Source organism: Salvelinus sp. IW2-2015, linkage group LG23 (genome assembly GCF_002910315.2).
Source record: "Salvelinus sp. IW2-2015 linkage group LG23, ASM291031v2, whole genome shotgun sequence".
In the NCBI taxonomy this organism is placed as follows: Eukaryota; Metazoa; Chordata; class Actinopteri; order Salmoniformes; family Salmonidae; genus Salvelinus; species Salvelinus sp. IW2-2015.
Window position 1 is genome coordinate 9,021,294 of NC_036863.1, and position 17,710 is coordinate 9,039,003.

Consider the following 17,710-nt stretch of genomic DNA (forward strand, 5'->3'; position numbering starts at 1 on the left):
CGCTGTCAAAGGTGCTTCAACAAAGTACTGAGTAAATGGTCTGAATACTTATGTAAACGTAATTTTTCTGTTTTTTATTTGTAATAAAAACCTGTTTTTGCTTTGTCTTTATGGGGTATTGTGTGTAGCTTGATAAGGGGAAAAAAGCAATTTTAATCAATTTTAGAATAAGGCTGTAACAAAACAAAAATGAGTATTTCAGTCTGTAATAAAGCCCTTTTGTGGGGAAAAACTAATTCTGATTGGCTGGGCCTCGCTCCCTAGTAGGTGGGCCTGGGAGGGAATATGCCCACCCACTTGGGAGCCAGGCCCAGCCATTATTTATATAAACTCAGCAAAAAAAGAAACGTCCCTTTTTCAGGACCCTGTCTTTCAAAGATAATTAGTAAAAATTCAAATGACTTCACAGATCTTCATTGTAAAGGGTTTAAACACGGTTTCCCATGCTTGTTCAATGAACCATAAACAATTAATGAACATGCACCTGTGGAACGGTCGTTAAGACACTAACAGCTTACAGACGGTAGGCAATTAAGGTCACAGTTATGAAATCTTAGGACACAAAAGAGGCCTTTCTACTGACTCTGAAAAACACTAAAAGAAAGATACCCAAGGTCCCTGCTCATCTGCGTGAACATGCCTTAGGCATGCTGCAAGGAAGCATGAGAATTGCAGATGTGGCCAGGGCAATAAATTACAATGTCCGTACTGTGAGACGCCTAAGACAGAGCTACAGGGAGACAGGACGGACAGCTTATCGTCCTCGCAGTGGTAGACCACGTGTAACAACACCTGCACAGGATCGGTACATCCGAACATCACACCTGCGGGACAGGTACAGAATGGCAACAACAACTGCCCGAGTTACACCAGGAAAGCACAATCTCTCCATCAGTGCTCAGACTGTCCGTAATAGGCTGAGAGAGGCTGGACTGTGGGCTTGTAGGCCTGTTGTAGCAGGTCCTCACCAGACGTCACCGGCAACAACGTCGCCTATGGGCACAAACCCACCGTCGCTGGACCAGACAGAACTGGCTAAAAGTGCTCTTCACTGACGAGTCGCGGTTTTATCTCACCGGGGGTGATAGTCGGATTCGTGTTTATCATCGAAGGAATGAGCGTTATACCGAGGTCTGTACTCTGGAGCAGGACCTCAACGCTGTGCGTTACAGGGAAGACATCCTCCTCCCTCATGTGGTACCCTTCCTGCAGGCTCATCCTGACTTGACCGTCCAGCATGACAATGCCACCAGCCATACTGCTCGTTCTGTGCGTGATTGTCAGTGTTCTGCTATGGCCAGCGATCTCAATCCCATTGACCAAGTCTGGGACCTGTTGGATAGGAGGGTGAGGGCTAGGGCCATTCCCCCCAGAAATGTCCGGGAACTTTCAAGTGCATTGGTGGAAGAGTGGGGTAACATCTCACAGCAAGAACTGGCCAATCTGGTGCAGTCCATGAGGAGGAGATGCACTGCAGTACTTAATGCAGCTGGTGGCCACACCAGATATTGACTGTTACTTTTGATTTTGACCCCCCCTTTGTTCAGGGACACATTATTCAATTTCTGTTAGTCACGTCTGTGGAATTTGTTCAGTTTATGTCTCAGTTGTTGAATCTTATGTTCATACAAATATTTACACATGTTAAGTTTGCTGAAAATAAACACAGTTGACAGTGAGAGAATGTTTTTTGGGGGGGTGAGTTTATATATATATATAAACAAAATGCCCCCCCAAAATATCCAAGAAGGATGTTAAACTTTATTAAAACATACATTTGTTTTACAATGTACACATTGTCTGTCCCAGAACACTAAGACTGTTGGATGCCGGTTATGTTTGAGGACATCTGTAAATACATCCGCCTCGCAACCTCTGTGTGAATCATAAAATGTCCGTTTTCCACACCGGTTGTAGTACTTGCTGCATTAACTGCTCCTGTGCGATTCCTCATATGCCATATCAGGCTACTCCTCTGCCTGAAGGATTTACCACATTCTTTGCACTGAGTTTTTCCCTAGTCTCTTGATTGTTACCAGAACACACACACGGTGTGTGAATGATCATGGGATTTTTAATTGGCATGCCTTGATTAAGTATTTTCTACACAAAGAGCATCTGTATGGTCTCTCCCGTGTGTCCCTTCATACGCCTTTTCAGATCAGATTCCCAATCGAAACGTTTGCCACAAACATGAACACTGAACTGTGTTCACTTGTGTGTTCCCTCATATTATGCAAGTTGTGACTGAAGCAGTTGCCACATTCACTGCATCAGTAAGGTTTCTCCCCAGTATGGGCCCTTGTATGACTTTCCATAAGAGTTCCATTTGAAACATTTACCACACGAGGAGGGTCACAAATGTGACTATCCAGATTTCAGACACAAGTAATTTCACACACACGGCTACATTCTGAAACACCATTGTAGTCTCCATCTGGTTCCTCTTCAGTTGTGTTGGTGGGATAAAGATATTAACCAATTTGGATTTGGTTAATATCTGAGGGCTAAGGTTTCGATCCTCCTGATCACATTTACTTTTCACAAAGGCAGGAGTGAATATGAACTCTTCAGCCCTTCCAGCTGCTCTTCTGCCCGCCTCATTGGTCCAGAAATCTTCATGTTCCTCTTTAATCTGTGTGGGGTCTGAGTCCTGCTTCATTCCTGCTCACAGTGCTGATACTAAGAGGGAACATCCTCTCCTATCCTCAGAGGAGGATAGGAAAATAATCCTTCTCAAAAAATGTATTCCTTAATCAATGTTTAATATGGTACGGTACATTTATTGATTATTATAAATCACTCAGAAAATGTCCTTACACTTTCAGAGCTTGAATATATGTCAGCATGGTCATTTGACATCGTCAGAGATAATAAAGGAAATATGTATTTATTTCCTTAATGAAATAATGTCCAGTTATCTGATTACAGCAAAGTGGTGAGCTTACATTGTATAGCGTGCATACCATAAAAGAAACAGACACCAAGAACAAACATAAACAATGGAACAAATGGCAACAAATGGGTTGGCAGGTAGCATAAATGTTAGAGGCAGGCCAGCATTTCAACCCAACATTATAACACAACTTGAAAAAGTCAAAAGGAGTGAATACTTTTTTTTTTATACCCACTGTATATTGTTTCTCTCCAGTGTGAATAATCAAAATGTTCAGTTTTCCACTCAGGTTGAAAAATTTTCTGCATTATTTCCTCCTATGTGTGATGCCTCATATGGTTGCTCAGAGTTCCCTTCTATCTGAAGGATTTGCCACATTCCTTGCACTACTGTAATTTCTCCCCTGTGTGTGCACTCAAATGTTTAGTCAGACTTATTTTCTGGTTGAAGCATTTACCACAATATTGACAGCAATACTGTTTCTCCCCTGTATGACTTGCTGTATGTAATCTTAATTGAAATGCTGTGGTAAAACATTTTCTGCACAGAGGACACTTGTGTGGTTTCTCCCCTGAGTGTCGCCTCATATGCACAGTCAGATGTCCGATCTGACGGAAGCATTTGCCACATTCATTGCAGCCATAAGGTTTCTCCCCGGTATGGGTCCTCTTATGCCTTTTCAGATCAGATTCCCAATAAAACAGTTTGCCACAAATATTACACCTAAATGGTTTCTCCCCTGTGTGTCCCCTCATATGCACTGTCAGATGTCCGATCTGACTAAAGCATTTGCCACATTCACTGCAGCAATAAGGTTTCTCCCCAGTATGGGCCCTCATATGCCTTTCCAGAGCAGATTTACAGTTGAAACATTTGCCACAAACAAGACAAGGGTTTTCACCAATGTGACTTGGTTTCATCTTGATCTCTTTAGTTGTACTGGTAGGGGACTCCACAATTTGCATTTGGAAAAGATGTGAGGGCTGAGGTGGGCCCTGATTTTCGACAAAAGCAGGAGTAAATATGAATTCTTTGGTATCCGACTCTAGCTCTTTAAGCTGCTCTCCCCCCTGACTGGTCCAGAGTTCCTCATGTTCCTCTTTAATTTGTGTGGTCTCTGGATTCTCCTGCTTCAGACTGGGGCTCCACTGCTGCTGTTCAGGGGGGACCTCTTCTGGGAGACAGAGCTGATGGAGGTCTGGAGAAAAGGATAGGAAAGAAGAATCTTTCAAAAACTATTAATTCCTTAACCATTGTCTTACATGGTTAGTTGGTACACTTACAGTCCATTTATACTGGATAGACGCATGGTTGCTTTGAGTTGGGAGCAGTCTGACCGCATGCCTTTTTATCGGATTCTCCCAGAGAACCTTGAGGCCTCTGTTGCCTGATCTTCCATCATTCTACACTCAAAACGACTAAGTCCTACGATTTACAATGTTCATTAACGCTAATACGTGAACATTGTGAACACCACTTTTTATTTCTTTACTGTAATAAGATTGGGAAAAATATTTGGGAAAAATATTTAAAACTCTGTTGGCGCTCAAATCAATTGCAAAATCCACAACCCAATGCTCTTTCTGGAAAGTGCCATGGGCCAGCTGTTGCTAGCCTAGTCTGCGGCTTGCTAAATTTTACTTTCAGCGTTCAAATGTTGACAAAATGACTAATATGCTGACCCCACTAATATCTATCCCCATCAAACGCGTTCATGGCATGCATGTTAAAATATCAAAACCAACTGTGAACCAACTACATTAACTTGGGGACAGGTTGAAAACACACATGAAAAACATTCACGGACATTTAGCTAGCTTTCTGTTGCTAGACAATTTATCTTGGGAGATAGACATTGGGTTATTTTATCTGAAATGCATATGTTTACTTTTTTTGCTGGATCCTAGTATAAACGGTTATCCATTTTGAGTCCTACAAAATTGTGTGTACTCCAACAATTTATCCACTGTTAAAAAGCTAAACCTTGTTAGTTTTCTTTGAATAATTTCTTCAAATGTTATATGGCAGTTGGCAACCAACTCTAAGGTGCATTACAGCCACCAATTGGACTGGAGTGTGGACCTTGTTCATCTTTTAAAATCACCCACATGAGTATATATGCTAGAGGTCGACTGATTAATCGGAATGGCCGTTTAATTAGGGCCAATTTCAAGTTTTCATAATCGGTAATCAGCATTTTTGGACACCGGCTTGTCACCAAAAACACTCACAAACTTTTACAGACGCACAACCGAGAGCATCCTGTCGGGCTGTATCACCGCCTGGTACGGCAGCTGCTCCGCCCATAACCGTAAGGCTCTACAGAGGGTAGTGAGGTCTGCACAACACATCACTGGGTGCAAACTACCTGCCCTCCAGGACACCTACACCACCCGATGTCACAGGAAGGACAAAAAGATCATCAAGGACAACAACCACTCGAGCCATTGCCTGTTCACCCCGCTATCATCCAGAAGGCGAGGTCAGTACAGGTGCATCAAAGCGGGGACCAAGAGACTGAAAAACAGCTTCTATCTCAAGGCCATCAGACTGTTAAACAGCCATCACTAACATTGAGTGGCTGCTGCCAACATACTGACTCAACTCTAGCCACTTTAATAATGGAAAAATTGATGTAAAAAAATTGTAATAGCCACTTTATATAATGCTTACATACCCTACATTACTCATCTCATATGTATATACTGTACGCTATACCATCTACTGCATCTTGATGTAATTAAATGCATCACTAGCCACTTTAAACAATGCCACTTTATATAATGTTTTCATACCCTATATTACTCATCTCATATGTATATACTGTACTCTATACCATCTACTGCATCTTGCCTATGCCGTTCGGGCATCACTCACTCATGTATTTTTATGTACATATTCGTATTCATTCCTTTACACTTGTGTGTATAAGGTAGTTGTTGTGAAATTGTTAGGTTATATTACTTGTTAGATATTACTGCATGGTCAGAACTAGAAGCACAAAGATTTCGCTACACTCACATTAACATCTGCTAACCATGTGTATGTGACAAATACATTTGATTTGATATTGCACTCCATGAGGAGACTGCGTGGCAGGCTGACTACCTGTTATGCGAGGGCAGCAAGGAGCCAAGGTAAGGTGCTAGCTAGCATTAAACGTATCTTACAAAAAACAATCAATCTTAACATAATCACTAGTTAACTACACATGGTTGATGATATTACTAGTTTATCTAGCTTGTCCTGCGTTGCATATAATCGATGCGGTGCCTGTTAATTTATCATTGAATCATAGCCTACTTCGCCAAACGGGTGATTTAACAAGCGCATGTCGGTGCACCAATGTGTACCTAACCATAAGCATCAATGCCTTTATTAAAATCAATAAACAAGTATATATTTTTTAAACCTGCATATTTAGTTAATATTGCCTGCTAACATGAATTTCTTTAACTAGGGAAATGTCACTTCCTTGCGTTCCGTCCAAGCAGAGTCAGGGTATATGCAGCAGTTTGGGCCGCCTGGTCCGTTGCGAACTGTGTGAAGATCATTTCTTCCGAACAAAGACCATATTATGTACAATTCTGGCAAATTAATTATGACATAACATTGAAGCTGTGCAATGTAACAGCAATAATTAGACTTAGGGATGCCCGTTAGATGAAATACGGAACGGTTTCATATTTCACTGAAGAATAAACGTTTTATTTTCAAAATGATAGTTCCGGATTTGACCAATTAATGACCTAAGGCTCGTATTTCTGTGTGTTTATTATATTATAATTAAGTCTGACTGAGCGGTGGTAGGCAGCAGCAGGCTCGTAAGCATTCATTCAAAAGCACTTTCCTGCATTTTCCAGCAGCTCTTCGCTGTGCTTCAAGCATTGCGCTGTTTATGACTTCAAGTCTATCAACTCCCGAGATTAGGCTGGCAATACTAAAGTACCTATTAGAATATCCAATAGTCAAAGGATTATGAAATACAAATGGTATAGAGAGAAATAGTCCTATAATAACTACAACCTAAAACTTCTTACCTGGAAATATTGAAGACTCATGTTAAAAGGAACACCAGCTTTCATATGCTCTGAGCAAGGAACTTAAACGTTAGCTTTTTTACATGGCACATATTGCACTTACTTTCTTCCCCAACACTTTGTTTTTGCATTATTTAAACCAAATTGAACATGTTTCATTATTTATTTGAGGCTAAATTGATTTTATTGATGTATTATATTAAGTTAAGTGTTTCTTCAGTATTGTTGTAATTGTCCACATATATTACATAATATATATATATATAATATATATATATATATATAAATATAATAATATTATATAATATATATATAAAATAATAAAAAATATATATATATATATTTTTTTAAATCAGCCGATTAATCGGTATCGGCTTTTTTTTGTCCTCCAATAAAATCGGTATCGGCGTTGAAAAATCATAAATCGGTCAACCTCTAGTATATGCTCTTAAAAATCTATAAGTAGGTGAGAGAGGTGGGATATTCAGCACGGCAAGCGTCTAAAATATACTGAACGAAAAGCAACAGTGTTAGGCCCATGTTTCATGAGCTGAAATAAAAGATCCCAGAAATGTTCCATACGCACAGGAAAAATGTTGTTCTCAAATTTTGTGCACAAATGTATTTATGCTCACTAACAGGGATGTTTCTCCTTTACCAAGATAAGTCATGAGTCAAGTGGTGGTCACACCAGATACGTACTGGTTTTCTGATCCATAACCCTACCTCTTTTTTAAGGTATCTGTGACCAACAGATGCATATGTGTATTCACAGTCATGTGAAATCCATAGATTAGAGCTTAATGAATTTATTTAAATTGACTGATTTTGTTATATGAACTGTAACTCAGTAAAATTATTGAAATTGTTGCATACAGCATTTTATTTTTGTTCTGTGTCAAACCAAGTTATATTTTAGCCTGGCTACGCAGGCGCTAAGTGATTGAATAATGAAATGATTGAATAACATGTATGTGTGAATGTATTTTGCAACGTGGCCGGTTTGGTCAGCATAAGTCATGGCATTAGAAAACAAAACTGCCATTATCATGTTATGTTCCCAGATGCGCGCACACACACACAAAGTTCAAGCTTATAATTAGTTAGCTACAATGACTAGCTATATTACCTACAATTATCCATCTAGCTAAACTAACTAGCCAGCCAGCCAAAGCAGGGTCATGGGTGGAAGGGATGCAACGTCTGTCAAAACCGACGTCATACTTACCAAAATCCCCTAGTATTTTTATCAGCAGTGGTGGCAAAGGTGTGGGGGGTGCTGGGGTCACCACCATGTACAAATGAATAGGGGATAGATATAACCTTAACCACCAGAGCTAGTTCATGGTGGTTAGCATGCAACAACAACAGCTGGGCGCTAGTTAGAAAGTTATGTTTATTTTGACGGGCGAGTGAGAAATAACTTGTAATAATATATTATTCTAAACAAAATTCTACGTTTTAAGTGTGAAGTACACATTGGTCTAAAGAAAGGAAATTCACGAGCACCACAATGCCTACTCCATTCATGCTCTACCAAGTTTTTCCCAACACCCTGCTTTGACCTACTACAGAAGCGGTTGGCCTATTGTACTTCAAACAATGTGCATGCAGGTTGCTTAGGATTTAAACCTTCTCAAATAGCCTAATTCATACTCAGAGGAGGTGCTCCCACAATAATGTGATTTGAACTGCATACAAGTTAAAGTATTGGATTCTTCGCACACACACTCCAACCCGTTCCAAGCTTTTTTTTTCTTTCTATGAAAGCAAGCTGTGCTTTTATACTTAAAAGACCATCATGCTAGATTGAGCGAGCAGCTTTGCACTGTAGTAATGTGGTGCCTGCCGGTATTTCCTTAAACCTTTATATTAGCAATACATGTCATTGACAAAAATATATATTTCATAAAACATTTTCAGGTCAGTAGGTGTCCAACATAATAACAGATTGTGGCATGTTGGAAAGTCACTCATATATAGAGGTCACTCATATTTTTAGGGGGGGAGCTGGAACTGTCAGCTAAGTGGTAATAAACTGAGGAGAGATTTCAGGAGATAATGCAGATATGTGTGTATGTATGTGCGTTAGTAATAGAAGGGATAAAAGAACATTTTTGTATATGCACGTCAGAGATTTCTCGATAATAAACACTATTGATTAATTTGGACACGGGTCTATGTCTATTTTATGCAAATAAGGATCTTACATATTCTTAGAAATGGTGTTTGCTTTGTATAATTAAATTGGTTAATGAACATATAGGAAACGAAATCCTTCAACAGTAATATTGACAAAATCAGAAACACTTGTTTAGCAAACATGGTCCTGTTTTATCAATTGCTGTGCTGATCAATGGGCAGTTCATTACCTTGGTCAAATGAATATGTAACAATACATACAGCCTCATGATACAGAGAGAGAGAGACACAGACAGAAATGACTAACAGAAATGAAACAATGTGTCCCTGAACAAAGGTGGGGGTCAAAATCAAAAGTAACAGTCAGTATCTGGTGTGGCCACCAGCTGCATTAAGTACTGCAGTGCATTAAGTACTGCAGTGCATCTCCTCCTCATGAACTGTACCAGATTTGCCAGTTCTTTCTGTGAGATGTTACCCCACTCTTCCACCAAGGCAACTGCAAGTTCCCGGACATTTCTGGGGGGAATGGCCCTCGCCCTCCGATCCAACAGATCCCAGACTTGCTCAATGGTATTGAGATCCGGGCTCTTCGCTGGACATGGCAGAACACTGACATTCCTGTCTTGCAGGAAATCACGCACAGAACGAGCAGTATGGCTGGTGGCATTGTCATGCTGGAGGGTCATGTCAGGATGAGCCTGCAGGAAGGGTACCACATGAGGGAGGAGGATGTCTTCCCTGTAATGCACAGCGTTGAGATTGCCTGCAATGACAACAAGCTCAGTCCGATGATGCTGTGACACACTGCCCCAGACCATGACGGACCCTCCATCTCCAAATCGATCCACCTTCAGAGTACAGGCCTCGGTGTAACGCTCATTCCTTCGACGATAAACACAAATCCGACCATCAGCCCGATGAGGAAAAACCGCGACTCGTCAGTGAAGAGCACTTTTTGCCAGTCCTGTCTGGTCCAGCGACGGTGGGTTTGTGCCCATAGGCGACRTTGTTGCCGGTGATGTCTGGTGAGGACCTGCTTTACAACAGGCCTACAAGCCCTCAGTCCAGCCTCTCTCAGCCTATTGCAGACAGTCTGAGCACTGCTGGAGGGATTGTGCATTCCTGGTGTAACTCGGGCAGTTGTTGTTGCCACCCTGTACCTGTCTCGCAGGTGTGATGTTCGGATGTAGCGATCCTGTGCAGGTGTTGCCACTGCGAGGACGATCAGCTGTCCGTCCTGTCTCCCTGTTGCCTTAGGCGTCTCGCAGTACGGAAATTGCACTTTATTGCCCTGGCCACATCTGCAGTCCTCATGCCTCCTTGCAGCATGCTTAAGGCATGCTCACGCAGATGAGCAGGAACCCTGGGCATCTTTCTTTTTGTGTTTTTCAGAGTCAGTAGAAAGGCCTCTTTAGTGTCCTAAGTTTTCATAACTGTGACCTTAACTGCCTACCGTCTGTAATCCGTTAGTGTCTTAACGACCATTCCACAGGTGCATGTTCATTAATTGTTTATGGTTCATTGAACAAGCATGGGAAACTGTGTTTAAACCCTTTACAATGAAGATCTGTGAAGTTACTTGGATTTTTACAAATTATCTTTGAAAGACAGGGTCCTGAAAATGGGAGTTTATTATTTGACAATATACCGTATCGTTTGACCAATATCGCAATATGATTTTTGCGCTAGTTGGCTGTACTTGCACCAAAACTCCAGTATTTTTCCTTTATTTGATTGTTTTCCCATCTTTTTAAATAGTGAGCCAATTTGTTTTTAGCACTATTATTTCCATGACTGATCAAAACGTGTCTGTTTTCTCATGGCTCTCTTATCCTCTGCAACAGACATATGGTGAGTAATATGTAATAGTAATATGTTTGGAACATCGAATCGCAATACATATCAAATCGGCATGAAAGTATCATGATAGTATCGTATCATGAGGTCCATGGCCATTCCCAGCCCTAGACTACAGCTCAGCGTTCAACACCATAGCACCTTCCAAGCATCGAGCCACACCATTGAGAGCATCTTGACTGGCTGCATCACCGGTATGGCAATTGCACTGCCCTCGACCACAAAGTGCTATAGGGTTGTGCGGACTATCTTCCACTGACTCTATGCACACTCACAAGATTATACACAGTGCCTTCAGACAGTATTCATACACCTTGACTTGTGCCACATTAAGTTGTGTTAGACAGAATTCAAAATGTATTAAATTGATATTATTTTACCCATCTACACACAATATCTCATAATGAGAAAGTGAAAACATGTTTAGAACTGTTCGCAAATTCATAAAAAATGAAATACATAAGTATTCACACCCGAGTGAATACGTTAGAATCACCTTTGGTAGCGATTACAGCTGTGTGTCTTTCTGGGTACGTTTCTAAGAGCTTTGCACACCTGGATTGTACAATATTTGCCCATTATTCTTTTAAAAAATTATTCCAAGCTCTGTCAAATTGGTTGTTGATCATTGCTAGACAACCATTTTCAAGTCTTGCCACAGATTTTTAAGCAGATTTAAGTCTAAACTGTAACTCGGAACATTCACTGTCTTATTGGTAAGCAACTCCAGTGTAGATTTGGCCTTGTGTTTTGGGCTATTGTCCTACTGAAAGGTGAATTCATCTCCCAGTGTCTGGTGGAAAGCAGACTGAACCAAGTTATTCTCTAGGATTTTGTCTGTGCTTAGCTCCATTCCATAGATTTTTTTATCCTGAAAAACTCCCCAGTCCTTACTCAATAATGTGTTGTGTTGAATTTGACCCAAAATTAGTTTTGACACATTTTTTGCAGTATTACTTTAGTGCCTTGTTGCAAACAGGATGCATGTTTTATAATATGTTTTATTCTGTACAGGCTTCCTTTTCCCTCTGTCATTTAGGTTAGTATTGTGAAGTAAGTACAATGCTGTTCATCCATCCTCCATTTTCTCCCATCACAGCCATTAACTGTAACTGTTTTAGTCACCATTGGCATCATGTTGAAATCCTTGAGGGGTGTCCTTCCTCTCCAGCAACTGAGTTAGGACGGACGCCTGTATCTTTGTGGTGACTGGGTGTATTTGGTACAACACCCAAAGTGTAATTAATAACTTCACCATGCTCAAAGGGATATTCAAAGTTAGATTTTTTTACCCATCTACCAATAGGTGCCCTTCTTCGCGAGACATTGGAAAAACTCCCTGAATCTGTGTTTGAAATTCACTGCTCGACTGAGGGACCTTACAGACAATTGTATGAGGTCATTCAAAAATCATGTTAAACCTTATTGCACACAGTGAGTCCATGCAACTTATTATGCGACTTGAGCAAATGTTTACTCCTGAAATTATTTAGGCTTGCCATAACAAAGGGGTTGAATTCTTAAATGACTCAAGACATTTCAGCATTTCTTTTTTGAATTAATTTGTAAACATTTCAAAAACATAATTCCACTTTGACATTATGGAGCACTGTGTGTAGTCCAGTGGGGGACAAAATGTCAATTTAATACATTTTAAACTCAACTGAAACAAAATGAGTGGGGGAAAAAGAAATCAAGGGGTGTGAATACTTTCTGAAGGTACTCACACACACACACACACACACCTGCTACTCTATTTTTTTATTCTGATGCCTAGTCACATTGATCTGGTACTGGTACTCCCTGTATATAGCTTCATTCTTGTGTATTTTAATCCTCGTGTTACTATTTTTTAATTCCACATTGTTGGGAAGTGCTCGTAAGCAAGCATTTCACGGTAAAGTCTACATCTGCTGTAGTCGCTGTATGTGCAAACACTATTAGAAGTAATTTCCTTAGTATGTGACATCACAGTTTAGCAAGTGGGATAAGTCAGAGCTCAGAGATGATAGACAAGTTTCCCACTAGTAATTACTAGTTGGAGGGGCGTTGAATTAGATTTTTCCCAGTCGTATACTGGCATTTACAAATTAACGAGATGTTATGAACGCAGCATTACTCCAATCAAACTAACGCTTAACACTCTCCCAACATCTGCAGACAGATTCAGTCTCCTTTTACAAGCGTCAGTATGACAGTTTTGACAGAAGCTGCATCCCTTCTAGATGGGGCTAGTAGTAGTAGCTAACTAGCTACAGTAAATCCAGCACGTAAAATAGACAACTCCGCTTAAAATGTGATATTCATGAAGATAACATGCAACCTGTTTGTAATGTTTCAAGACACGTATTCAAGATAAGTGGATCTCAACTGTACCCACATCCAACCGAATAAGATGCTTCACAGTTGAGCTTGACCTTGTCAGCAAAATATATACTTTGTCATTAAGATTTAAAACATTTTTATACCCAACAACTTACAAGTTCATGGATATCATCATTGTTGGGAAAATACACATTTTAGAGTGGTAGGGGGAAACCCCTGTGCACACAGGCAGATACTTCTGTAAGGCTGTTTTTATTCATCAGTGGCACTATTGTAGCTATCCAGTACACAGTTCTGTGCATGCCCAATTAAGTGTTAGAATGGTGGCGAAGTTTGACATGTTTTCTTATGGGAAATGCTAAATGTTCCCCGTCTTAGTAATACGTGTCTTTGGCTGATAGGGCTGCTGCACGAATTTCGCAATTTCAAAAATGGCCACACATTGATCAGGTCACACGCAGTCACATCCTCCTAGTGCTGAGCAATAAACCAAAATGTCTGTAATTTGTTTTTTTAAAACAACTAAACGTTTGAGCAGACACATGCACAGACACATGCACATTTGTGGCCTGCTGGAGGTCATTTTGCAGGGCTCTGGCAGTGCTCCTCCTTGCACAAAGGCGGAGGTAGCGGTCCTGCTGCTGGGTTGTTGCCCTCCTACGGCCTCCTCCACGTCTCCTGATGTACTGGCCTGTCTCCTGGTAGCGCCTCCATGCTCTGGACACTACGCTGACAGACACAGCAAACCTTCTTGCCACAGCTCGCATAGATGTGCCATCCTGGATGAGCTGCACTACCTGAGCCACTTGTGTGGGTTGTAGACTCCGTCTCATGCTACCACTAGAGTGAGAGCACCGCCAGCATTCAAAAGTGACCAAAACATCAGCCAGGAAGCATAGGAACTGAGAAKTGGTCTGTGGTCACCACCTGCAGAATCACTCCTTTATTGGGGGTGTCTTGCTAATTGCCTATAATTTCCACCTTTTGTCTATTCCATTTGCACAACAGCATGTGAAATTTATTGTCAATCAGTGTTGCTTCCTAAGTGGACAGTTTGATTTCACAGAAGTGTGATTGACTTGGAGTTACATTGTGTTGTTTAAGTGTTCCCTTTATTTTTTTGAGCAGTGTAGTAAGGAGTAGTAGTTTCCAACAGGCCAAAATTCTACAGGTTTGCGCATAACACGTGGTACTTAACTACAATTACCATAATCCATTGCGCATCTACTTGTCCAGGTACTGTCCAAGGTACAGTTGAAGTCGGAAGTTTACATACACCTTAGGCAAATACATTTAAACTCAGTTTTTCACAATTCCTGACATTTAATCCCTAGTAAAAACTCCCTGTCTTAGGTCAGTTAGGATCACCACTTTATTTTAAGAATGTGAAATGTCAGAACAATACCAGAAAGAATTATTTATTTCAGCTTTTATTTCTTTCATCACACTCCCTGTGGGGTCAGAAGTTTACATACTAAATTTAGTGTATTTGGTAGCATTGCCTTTAAATTGTTTAACTTGGGTCAAACATTTCGGGTAGCCTTCCACAAGCTTCCCACAATAAGTTGGGTGAATTTTGGCCCATTCCTCCTGACAGAGCTGGTGTAACTGAGTCAGGTTTGTAGGCCTCCTTGCTCGCACACGCTTTTTCAGTTCTGCCCACAAATGTTCTATAAGATTGAGGTCAGGGCTTTGTGATGGCCACTCCAATACCTTGACTTTGTTGTCCTTAAGCCATAACTTTGGAAGTATGCTTGGAGTCATTGTCCATTTGGAAGACCCATTTGCAACCAAGCTTTAACTTCCTGACTGATGTCTTGAGATGTTGCTTCAATATATCCACATAAATTTCCATTCTCATGATGCCATCTATTTTGTGAAGTGCACCAGTTCCTCCTGCAGTAAAGCACCCCCACAACATGATGCTGCCACCCCCGTACCTCACGGTTGGGATGGTGTTTGTCAGCTTGCAAGCCTCCCCCTTTTCCCTCCAAACATAACGATGGTCATCATGGCCAAATAGTAGTATTTTGTTTCATTGGGACATTTCTCCAAAAAGTACAATCTTTGTCCCCTTATGCAAACCGTAGTCTGGCTTTTTTATGGCTGTTTTGGAGCAGTGGCTTATTCCTTGCTGAGCGGCCTTCCAGGTTGTCGATATAGGACTCGTTTTACTGTGGATATAGATACTTTTGTACCTGTTTCCTCCAGCATCTTCACAAGGTCCTTTGCTGTTGTTCTGGGATTGATTTGCACTTTTCGCACCAAAGTACATGCATCTCTAGAAGACAGAACGCGTCTCTTTCCTGAGCAGTATGATGGTTGCGTGGACCCATGGTGTTTAAACTTGCGTACAATTGTTTGTACAGCTGAACGTGGTAACTTCAGGCATTTGGAAATTGCTTCTAAGGATGAACCAGACTTGTGTCTACAATTTTTTTTCTGGGGTCTTGGCTGATTTCTTATGATTTTCCCATGATGTCAAGCAAAGAGGCGCTGAGTTTGAAGTTAGGCCTTGAAATACATCCACAGGTACACCTCCAATTGACTCAAATGATGTCAATTAGCCTATCAGAAGTTTCTAAAGCCATGACATAATTTTCTGGAATTTTCCAAGCTGTTTAAAAGGAACAGTTAACTTAGTGTATGTAAACTTCTGACCCACTGGAATTGTGATACAGTGAATTATAAGTTAAATAATCTGTCTGTAAAACAATTGTTGGAAAAATTACTTGTGTCATGCACACAGTAGATGTCCTAACCGACTTGCCAAAACTATAGTTTGTTAACAAGAAATTTGTGGAGTGGTTGGAAAAACAAGTTAATGACTCCAACATAAGTGTATGTAAACTTCTGACTTCAACTGTACCTCTACCTGAAAATACATGATCTAAGTGATTGATAGTTGGTATTCAGCCATCCTAGAAGTATACCTCATTTACTTTGAAGAACTACAAAATAATGATATAATATATTTATAAGTCACTACTATCATGGCACTTTTATTAATAAATATAGGACAAAACACACACCACGACAATAGAGACAATACTACATAAAGAGAAATATAAGACAACAACATAGCAAGGGCAGCGACACATCATGGTAGCAACACAACATGGTAGCAGCACAAAACATGGTAAAACCATTATTGGGCACAGACAACAGCACAAGAAGGTAGAGACAACAATACATCACGCAAAGCAGCCACAACTGTCAGTAAGTGTCCATGATTGAGTCTTTGAATGAAGAGATTGAGATAAAACTGTCCAGTTTGAGTGTTTGTTGCAGCTCATTCCAGTCACTAAGGTTGCAGTGACATCCATAACCTGAGCAGAAACCAGATTGCATACCAGAGAGAATACTATAGACATCAAGAAAGCCAGTCAGTTGATTACTGACAAGTTCCCGCACTTTTGATAAACAAGCAAAATAGAAATAGGCCATATAACAGTTAGGATCAGCTTGATCTCCCCCTTTAAATCAAGGACTCTCTGTGGCTGCTTTCCAAGCAATGGGAACCACCCCAGAAAGGAGAGAGAGGTTAAAAAGGTTGGAGATGATAGGGGCAGCAACCTTAAAGGGTCTAAACCATCTGAACCAGATGGTTTTGGGGGGTCAAGTTTAAATGTAAAACCATGTGAGATGAAAATAGACAAACTAAAGGGTGTGCAATGTGTTGGGCCACTTGAGTGGACATTCTGAACCTTGTTTGAAGTCACTAGGTCACATGACCAAGGAGCTATTGAAATTCTACATTTTGGAAAATTCATGTAAAATCATGTGAGATGAAAATGGACAAACTAAATGGTGTGCAATGTGTGCCTATGCCATCGGGTTAGCTAGAACCAGTTTTGAAAGTGTTAGGAGTAATGGTTAAAGAGCTATTGAAATGTGAACATTTTGATTTGTCACCATGTTGACGGTCCCTAACTGCTGTCGGTGGACGTAAGGAAAACTACAGGCGAATATCGAACCTGAAACTGTCTTTACTTTGGTTTACAGGGACTATGCTTGGGAAACCCTTATTCCCAATCCCACTTTCTCCCCATGGCCGCAACCATAGCACGATAAACGGTAACTTTGACCATTAGGGTCGTAGCCTACATTACATGCTTCAAACCATGACTCGACACAGTACTTGCTACAAACCTGCTCGATGTAATTTTATCTCCGGATTGAAAACCAAATCAAGCAGCCGTCGTAAACGCTTGATCTCCTCCTTTGAACTGGAAATTTCGTCCTGGTATTCTGTTATCGTTTTTTCCACTTCTACGTATATCTCCACAGCAACCGCGGTTAGTCGCTTGGTAAGAAACCCATTCAACAACTGTAGTTTGGACATTTTGAAGACCTAATGTGAAAGACTTGACCACTTCTAGCTAGTAGACTCGCTACGTATGGAATAAACCTCTCAGACAAAATGTACCCAAGACCACGTGACCTC

The 17,710-nt window shown here is 40.7% G+C and overlaps 1 protein-coding gene across 1 annotated transcript; it reads right to left on the reverse strand.

Annotated features, from left to right (window-relative positions):
* Positions 1-1,681: 1,681 nt before the first annotated feature.
* On the reverse strand, positions 1,682-17,701 carry LOC111950532 (oocyte zinc finger protein XlCOF6.1). The gene is made up of 2 exons (XM_024134551.2): positions 17,416-17,701; positions 1,682-4,094 (listed from the first exon to the last, which is right to left on the reverse strand). The coding sequence occupies exons 1-2, from the start codon at positions 17,606-17,608 to the stop codon at positions 3,283-3,285; spliced, it is 1,005 nt and encodes a 334-aa protein (XP_023990319.1). The 5' UTR covers positions 17,609-17,701; the 3' UTR covers positions 1,682-3,282.
* Between the last annotated feature and the right edge of the window lie 9 nt (positions 17,702-17,710).

Bases quoted from the DNA above. Each gene is read 5' to 3' on its own strand.
- LOC111950532 (XM_024134551.2), bottom strand. From the start codon at position 17,608: ATGTCCAAACTACAGTTGTTGAATGGGTTTCTTACCAAGCGACTAACC. The intron at 4,095-17,415 runs GTTTGTAGCAAG...CCTTTTCTCCAG, and splicing joins GATAAAATTACATCGAGCAG to ACCTCCATCAGCTCTGTCTC.